Below are 9,472 nucleotides of genomic sequence, written 5' to 3'. Positions count from 1 at the left end.
TAAAAATACCACAATTAAATACATAAAGTGTTTCGAAGATGCATCTCCAGATACATCTAAATATTATACAGATATGCATCTCCTGATCATATTTTTTATAAGATAAGATGGATCTTAGAAAAACAAAAGATGATGTGATTTTTGTGTATCTTGCATTTCCAAAAATATAAAAAGCTTTTTCAAAATTTCAAGAATGTGTAATGCACACGTAAGAATGAAAAGAGATTGAGAATGGACCATACAAGCCCAATATAGATCCATTAAGAAAAGGCCCAATAGTATTCAAGGTCAACACAGGGGTGATGGAGAGCGATGCTGAGAGTTTAAAACCAATCTTTTTTATACAAATGAAATAATAATATTATTATTATACTAAAAAAATTCTAGTATACTTCATAGTAAGATTAACACACAGTTAAATCAAAATCTAATAATAATTATTACAATATTACAATATTGTACCCCAAAGAATAGAAAGTAAAGTAGCATGCATTATATTCAAACGTGTAAGGGAAATTATACATTATACAACATCAAACTTACATTATAAATAAAAGCAAGATTTTTGATAAATGAATGATGTAAAATCCATGATATGGTACTTGGCTTGGTATGTTACTTCTTCCATTGAGGAATCCTTTGAACAACCACCTAAAACCCCAACATAGCAAATACATTAATCCATTATAACTACTCTACTTATTGAAAATCAGTCATAATTAACATTATTTCATTCTTTAACACAAACAGAAGAACTGAAGAAGATTCCATAGTCTTCATCAAATTGATGAAATTGGCATCCAATAAGAACAAACCATAGATTCGGGTTTATTTTGAAAGATACCTTGCCAGAGTTTTCTTTGTTCCCAACAATAGTTTGACAAGCCAGCCTCCAAGATTCAGGTTTCTGTTTAAAACAGACACAGCTCAAAAGATTACTTAATTTCAAAATCTAGCACCATATTATTATTGAAATGAGTTCAATTCAAAGTCCATAATTTCGAAGAGATTATAATATTTCTACACTGGCTTAACAACCTTCGAATCAATGTTTTAAAAACCTGATTAGCGAGTTAAATCACTTAGAAATTAGAATGTGAATCAGTTACAAGTTTTTCGGAACATCATCCAAATCAACTCAACCTTCACCGATTAAGGCTCAAACATTTCACTAATTCAATCTATGTGATTGAATTTACATACAATTTGATTCCAATAGATTAGATTATAATGTGCTAAGTATTTTAGGAATGATCATCTCTCAAATACTAGTAAAACTGCAGTGTTTCGTGTGTGTGCATGAGAGAGACACACGCGCAACATACCTTCTTAAGATATTTAAGTTCCGTATTTGTCCTTTCATTTAAAAGATCCTGTCCTTCAATTATCTGCAACATGAATCAATATGAAGGATTGACACGGGCACGTACACAAACACATCGAAACTGATAATAACTCGAGTTGATAAGCAAACAAAATTGCGCACAATGTCATGTCTTTTTATGTTTTATAAGCAGCACAGATTCATGTTAATTTGATGTGAGACAGAAATCCATACCTCGACAATACAAGTTCCACAGCTACCACCTCCCCCACAGTTCATCAACTTTCCCTGTTGTAACAGTTAACATTAGTTTGCAAAAACCACAATAATAATGAAAACTCTTAAATGCAATTTATTCCTTTTCTTTTGACTGTAAGAAACAAATTTGACCATGTTTTTAGGTTGTTTTCACTAAAAAAAACCAAACTTCTCAAATTTCAATCATCTTCTGATATAATGCAAAATCTCAATTTAAATATGTGTTTTTGAAGCACCTCTCGGCCCATATTTATTAAGGCTTTACTTGTAACTAGGCCTAGGTTAGTTACTTGCATTGCAAGTATCTATTGTAATAAGCCTGTCATAAATTTATTAATCTCATCCAAACAGAAGATTAACTGCCTCAACAAGAAGCCGAGGAGAAAAGAATCTCTAATTAGAGAAAATTTAGGAAAAGCAGTTATTTGATATCATATTTTAGCATAGGACTCAGAGAGTTTGCTTTATTTGCTAATAGATGAATCTTCTGATTCATCTCATATAAGAGGTCTCAGAATATACCGAGCACTCTTCATCCTCGTCCTTGTTTAAACAAAAATACTAATCCAGATATTCAATTCCACTCTCACTCGTACACTTTTTCAATAACCCAAGCGTTGTAATGCTAATCTTGCAAGTCATCCTCCCCTCCCCTATGCTGCATCAAAAATACTAATCCACCGTAGCAAAGCAAGACACAACTTTGCTATCTCACCTCTCATTTCTAATTACTAACCAAACAATAACCATTCTCTCTTAACAATAACCATTCTCTCAAAACAATATTTGCGCTGCAAAATCTGCATTGCAATGCATGGCACAGCGTAATGACTGCAATCGCGCTTTAAAACCATAACTCTATCCAGAGTCATTTATATCTTCTAAAATAATAGATCCTTTTGGTTTTAGATATTTTCATAATCATATTATTAGTGTGAAGTATTTATCAATTTTAAACTCATATTATTGTGGGGACATAACCAAGGATATGAGTTAGATCCGTAGCAAATGAACTCAACTTCTTGCTTTTTTTTTTTTAAATTAATTACGTCTTCCTTCACTTGTTAAAAAGATTTTTAAACAAACTTCATGAATTATTGATATATAATTATGAATGAGATTAAAGATAGTGTATTTTCGATGTAAACTAATTTTACATCATCATTCAATAGAATTATAATATTCTAACATGTCATATTAGTATTTTAAAATTAAATATGTGATTTGGCGGAATACAGATTGGTTGACAGTGTAAAAATATTTTATACCGTAGTGTGATCATGGATAGTGTAAAAATTTTACACTAAAAAATGCATAACAATTAAACTCTACAATTATTGATATTATATGATATAGAAAATTTTGTAAAAAAACTAAATAAAAAGGTATAATATTATTCAGAATGGAGGGATATGGATTTTTGACAGAATATTTTTTTTAAGTATAATTATGAAGATTGAATTTAATACTCTTAAAAAAAAGTGAGAATTGAAATAAAATAAGAAAAATTAAAAAGAGAAAAATAAAAAAAAGTACATGGTGGTGGATTATTGTTGATTGGAAGGTTGTGGTGTGAAACGTACATAGGTGGCATAAAGTTCAATCTTGTTATCCAGCATGATGCTCCTCATCAGCTTCTCGCCGCTTATTGCTTTCGCTTTATCCACCGGAAACGAACCCTCGCCGTCCGGTTTAGGCTGCAAACAATTTTCATTTCAACTTCAATTTGTAAACTAGTTAATGCCGCACATGAGAATATGTAAATGATTTAAAAGATACCGCAATGAAATCGAGTTCTATTTCGGGAGGAGATTCCGGCGAATTAGAAACGAAAGAAACTGAGTTGGGTCGCCGCCGGGAGGAGTTGTTAGTTGGATTCCGGATGCCGCCGGCGGTGAGTGGAGCCGGGGTGAATATATTTATAGAAGCCATTTTCTTTTCTGATATATGCTTTATAAGAAAAACACAACAAAAAAAAAAGAGCTAAAAATTGTATTTTGAAGTTTGAGATATTGTTTTTTTAAAGATAAACATATGAATAACCCATCACCTCTGCAATTTTTTAAAAGTAATTTTAGGCAAAATACTCTTTTTATTTCTTTAATTTTATCTCAAGATCCATTTTTATTCCTTAATCTAAAAAAATTTTAAGTTGATTCTTTAATTATTCAAATAGTATCATAATAGTCTTTTCCATCTTTTTTTTTTTTTGTTCAAAAGACATTTATTTATATGCACATGATAGCTGAGTTTTCACCTAAATTAAAAACAAAATCCCAAAATTTTACTTTTAGCCTGAATCAAACCAAATTCACCGTGATTATTAAGAGTAGTTGTGCACCATTAAGCTACATCCGGATTCATACCATAATATATTGATGAACAATGTTCATCATTTATCACCAATAAATATCCAAATTCATATCATAATATATTGATGAACATTTGGAGACCTCACATTTGTTCCATAATCCTTGGAGTGAAATACTTGCTCTTTTTTTTGAAAACCGTACAACAAGGAGTTTGAAATATATATATATATATATATATATATATATATATATATATATAATATATATATATATATATATATATATATATATATATATATATATATGCATCATTCATTCATATCCGAACTTTGAAAACCGTATAAAAAGAAGTTTGAAAACTGGGTATACACCTTCATGTACATCCATTAACATCGGGAGAATTGACTTTTCCACAAACATATGAATAAATAATTATTCCAAACCCATCACCTCTGCAATTTTTTAGAAGTAATTTTAGGCAAAATACTCTTTTTATTTCTTTAATTTTATCTCAGGATCCATTTTGATCCCTTAATTTTAAAAAAATTTAAGTTGATTTTTTAATTATTCAAATAGTATCACAATAGTTTTTTCCATCTATTTTGTTCAAAAGACGTTTATTTTTATATACACGTCATAGCTGAGTTTGTTAGAATATTTCCAGCTGCAACTTAGTATGCATTAGGTTATTAATTAATTAATATAGTCTATTATTTCCCTTTAAATTAGAATTAGTCAAAGTCTGTTAGTTTATGCTTGCAGCAAGTTTAGGAGTGGGCTAGTGGTCAGTTAGAATCAGCCTAAAATTGTGGGATGGTTGTTTAGCCTGTGGCTATTTATTCTGTCATTGAAATTCAATAAAAATGGTCAGTTTGTTTCAAGATATTACACATTGTGGTATCAGAGCGAGGAACAAACTGTAACCTAAAAAAAAAAAGGAGTGATTGAGAGGATTTTCATCATGACTGAGAATGGTCATTTTGCACAGGTATGCCTACCTAAGTTCGACGGTGATTACAATCACTATAGCTTGTTGATGGAGAACTTGCTCAGATCTAAAGAGTTCTGGGGAGTTGTCACCGATGGTTTCACTGAGCCGACGCAGGGAGATACGCTTACTCCAGCTCAAACAAAGGCGCAGGAGGATATGAGGCTGAAGGACTTCAAAGCAAAGAATTATCTTTATAATTCAATCGACAAGACTATTCTGAAGACGATCACCAAGAAGAGTACTGCCAAAGAATTGTGGGATTCTATGAAGAACAAATATCGAGGCAATGCAAGAGTCAAGAGAGCACAACTGCAGACTCTTAGGAGAGATTTTGAAGTGTTGGAAATGAAAGATGGTGAGTCAGTGAATGACTATTTTGGAAGAGTCATGGTGGTGGCAAATGCTATGAGGAATTGTGGTGAAACAATGGATGATGTGAAGGTGGTTGAGAAGATTCTTCGCACCCTAACAGAGAGATTCAATTATATTGTCTGCTCTATAGAAGAATCAAAAGATATTGACACCCTAACGGTTGATGCACTTCAGAGTTCATTGTTGGTACATGAACAGAAATTCAACAGGAAGAGTGGTGAAGATGATCAGGCCTTAAAAGCTACTCATGACTATGGTGGCAGAGGTGGAAGAGGCAACGGTAGAGGAAATTTTCGGGGCAGAGGAAGAGGTAGAGGAGCAAGGCCCTGGAATCGTGATACAGTGGAGTGTTTCCATTGCCACAAACTCGGACACTTCAAAAATGAATGTCCTGATTGGAATGCTCAAGCAAATTATTCCAATGCAGGATATCATCATGATGATATGACAGAGGAAGTGCTCCTTATGGCGACTATTGAAGAAGTGCAAAGCAGGAATGAAGAAGTGAGCTTAATGGTTTATGGAGATCAAAGCTTTGAGAGTCAGCAGAGCTGGTGGTTTCTAGATTCTGGGTGCAGCAATCACATGAGTGGAACCAAGGAATGGTTTGTCACTCTTGATGAGAAATTCAGGCGATCTGTCAAGTTGGGAAATGGCGACAAACTTGAAGTTGTAGGCAAAGGCAGTGCAAGGCTGGTAACAGAACAAAAGGTGCTTGTGGTTCAGGATGTTTTCTATGTACCCGGTTTGACAACAAATCTGCTTAGTGTTGGCCAAATGCAGGAGAAAGGACTCACCTTTCTTATCAAGAACAATGTATGCAAAGTCTTTCATGAGGAGAAAGGACTTTTACTGCAAATCAAAATGAAGACAAACAGAATGTTTGTGCTTCACACTATGCCAAAGAAAAGTGAGAAAAGAAGCTTAGATCAATGTTTGCAAATTACAGGTGACAAGGAAGATTTGTTGACTCTATGGAATCGTAGATTTGGACACTTAAGCTATCAAAATTTAATGAAGTTAGAGAAGAAGAAACTGGTTACAGGTCTGCCCAAGCTAACCGGAAATTCTGAAATTTGCTCAACTTGTATGGTAGGGAAGCAGCAGAGAAAGGCTTTTCCAAAGCAAAGCAAGTGGAAATCCACCCAGAGGTTGCAGTTGCTTCATGCAGATCTATATGGCCCTATCACTCCTCAATCAAGCAGCGGGAAGAGGTACGTTCTTACAGTGATTGATGATTTTAGTCGAAAGCTATGGGTTTTTTTCTTGAAAGAAAAATCAGAAACATTTGATGTTTTCAAGAAATTCAAGGCTCAAATTGAGAAGGAATCAGGATCTGCCATTACATGTCTTAGAACAGATAGAGGAGGAGAGTTTACTCTTACAGAGTTCCAAGACTTGTGTGCTAAAGAAGGAATCAGAAGGCAGCTCACTACAACTCTCACTCCACAACAGAATGGAGTAGCAGAAAGAAAGAATAGGACCATTATGAATATGGTCAGATGCATGATGAAAGATACCAAGGTACCTACTACTTTCTGGCCTGAAGCAGTTTCCTGGACAGCCTACATTCTCAACAGAAGTCCCACAGTTGCTAACAAGGATAAAACTCCTCAAGAACTTTGGACAGGTAATCCGCCTTCAGTCGAGCATTTTAAAGTCTTTGGATGTGTTGCTTTTGTACATGTTCCAGATCAGCAAAGGAAGAAACTTGATGATAAGAGTTGGAGAGGTTTCTTTCTTGGAATGTCTCAAGAATCAAAGGCATATAGACTGTATAATCCCAACACTAAAAAGGTGGTTGTTAGTCGAGATGTTAGCTTTGATGAGCAGAAGGGATGGGATAGTGAGCCTGAAAGTAGTTCTTCATCAACAACACTGATATGGGAAGGATGTATTGATGAAGATTGTGATTCAGATGCAGATGACAACGAGGAGGAAAGTAATCAGAATCCTACAAATGAAGCGGAGGATCACCTTGTGCAGAATGAGCCAAATGTGACTGCTACAGATTTGGAACCGAGGCAAAGGAGACTTCCTTCGTACTTGGAAGACTATGATCTGAGTTTCAGTCAAACAGATCTATGTGCAATGCTAGCTTCAGCAGAGGATCCTTTAATTTTTGAAGATGCGGTGAAGGAGGAGAAATGGAGAATTGCTATGAAGCAAGAAATTCAAGCAATTGAGAAGAACAATACATGGCGTCTTACTGAGCTACCATCAGGTGTGAAGCAGATTGGGGTGAAGTGGTTGTTTAAAACAAAGTTGAAGAAGAATGGTAGTGTTGATAAATACAAAACAAGATTGGTTGTGAAAGGGTACGCTCAGAAGGAAGGTATAGACTACACTGAAGTCTTTGCTCCTGTGGCTAGGTGGGACACAATTAGAGTCTTCCTAGCTTTTGCTGCATACCATGGCTATCCTGTTTGTCAGCTAGACGTGAAGAGTGCTTTCTTATACGGTGAGCTTGCCGAGGATGTTTATGTGGAGCAACCACAAGGGTTTGTGGTTGCTGGGGAGGAATCAAAGGTTTATAAGCTTAAGAAAGCACTTTATGGGTTAAAACAAGCTCCAAGAGCTTGGTACAGTAGAATCGAGAAATACTTTCTCAAGGCTGGTTTTGAAAGGTGCACATACGAGCACACACTATTTATCAAAAGGAAGGGAGCTCATGTGTTGTTGGTAAGTGTATATGTGGATGATGTGATGTACACTAGCAATACTACTTCATTATTGGAAGAGTTTAAGTCATCAATGAATGCTGAGTTTGAAATGACAGACTTAGGAAAAATGAGGTATTTTCTGGGTGTGAAGGTATTTCAAAGTAAGGAGGGAATATTTATCAGTCAACAAAAGTATGCAAAGGAGATTCTGGAAAGATTTCAGTTGCTGGACTGCAATTTTGTTCATAATCCGATGGTACCCGGTGTTAAGTTATCTGTAAAAGGTGATGGTATCTCTGTTGATGCAACTCAATACAAGCAGCTCATTGGCTGTCTGTTGTATATCACAGCCACAAGACCTGATATAATGTATACAGTTTGCTTGCTAAGTAGATATATGCAAGCCCCAACAAGACAACACATGTTAGCAGCAAAGAGAGTTCTCAGGTATCTGAAGGGGACACTCACTTATGGTATATGGTACAAGAAAAATGCTGGGAATGAATGTCTATTGGGTTACACAGACAGTGACTATGCAGGTGATGGGGATGATAGGAAAAGTACAAGTGGGTATGTGTTCTTTCTAGCAGGAGGAGCTATTTCATGGGCTTCTAAGAAGCAGCCTGTCGTCACTCTCTCCACAACAGAGGCAGAATTTGTTGCAGCATCTCAATGTGCTACTCAGTGTGTGTGGTTGAAGAGAATTCTGGAGGTGATGGGATGGACATCAAGTGTGAAGGAAGGTACAAAGATCTGGTGTGACAATAGTTCCACAATTAAGCTTTCTAAGAATCCTGTTCTCCATGGAAGGAGTAAACATATTGATGTAAGGTTTCACTTTCTAAGAGACTTAGTTAGAGATGGCATAATAGAATTGGAGCACTGTGGAACACATGAACAAGTTGCTGATGTAATGACTAAGGTAGTCAAGTTGGATATTTTTCAGAGACTCAGAGGAAAGCTCGGCATGCGTGACTTAACAGAGTTCAATCATGAGGAAGTGAACTGAAGATCTTGGATGAAGAGGCTTCAGTTCAGGGGAGGATGTTAGAATATTTCCAGCTGCAACTTAGTATGCATTAGGTTATTAATTAATTAATATAGTCTATTATTTCCCTTTAAATTAGAATTAGTCAAAGTCTGTTAGTTTATGCTTGCAGCAAGTTTAGGAGTGGGCTAGTGGTCAGTTAGAATCAGCCTAAAATTGTGGGATGGTTGTTTAGCCTGTGGCTATTTATTCTGTCATTGAAATTCAATAAAAATGGTCAGTTTGTTTCAAGATATTACACAGAGTTTTCACCTAAATTAAAAACAAAATCCCAAAATTTTACTTTTAGGCGGAATCAAACCATAGTCACCATGATTACTAAGAGTAGTTGTGTACCATTAAACTACATCCAGATTCATACCATAATATATTGATGAACAATGTTCATCATTTATCACCAATATACTCATACCAGAATATCCAGATTCATATCATAATATATTGATGAACATTTGGAGACCTCACATTTGCTCCATAATTCTTCGAGTGAAACACCTGCTCTTT

At 35.0% G+C, this 9,472-nt stretch overlaps 1 protein-coding gene and 1 non-coding gene across 2 annotated transcripts; both read right to left on the bottom strand.

The window, feature by feature from the left end:
* Window positions 1-415: 415 nt before the first annotated feature.
* On the bottom strand, window positions 416-3,653 carry LOC127096909 (photosynthetic NDH subunit of subcomplex B 3, chloroplastic). The gene is made up of 6 exons (XM_051035442.1): window positions 3,362-3,653; window positions 3,166-3,279; window positions 1,559-1,612; window positions 1,326-1,388; window positions 845-907; window positions 416-651 (listed from the first exon to the last, which is right to left on the bottom strand). Exons 1-6 carry the CDS (start codon window positions 3,512-3,514, stop codon window positions 616-618), a joined length of 483 nt encoding a protein of 160 aa, XP_050891399.1. The 5' UTR covers window positions 3,515-3,653; the 3' UTR covers window positions 416-615.
* Window positions 2,030-2,125, bottom strand: LOC127099483 (small nucleolar RNA snoR1). The gene has a single exon (XR_007793979.1). It is a non-coding gene; the product is annotated as a small nucleolar RNA snoR1 (small nucleolar RNA).
* Window positions 3,654-9,472: the final 5,819 nt, after the last annotated feature.

Source organism: Lathyrus oleraceus, chromosome 6 (assembly GCF_024323335.1).
Source record: "Lathyrus oleraceus cultivar Zhongwan6 chromosome 6, CAAS_Psat_ZW6_1.0, whole genome shotgun sequence".
Lineage (NCBI taxonomy): Eukaryota > Viridiplantae > Streptophyta > Magnoliopsida > Fabales > Fabaceae > Lathyrus > Lathyrus oleraceus.
This window is presented reverse-complemented; position numbering and strand designations above follow the sequence as displayed.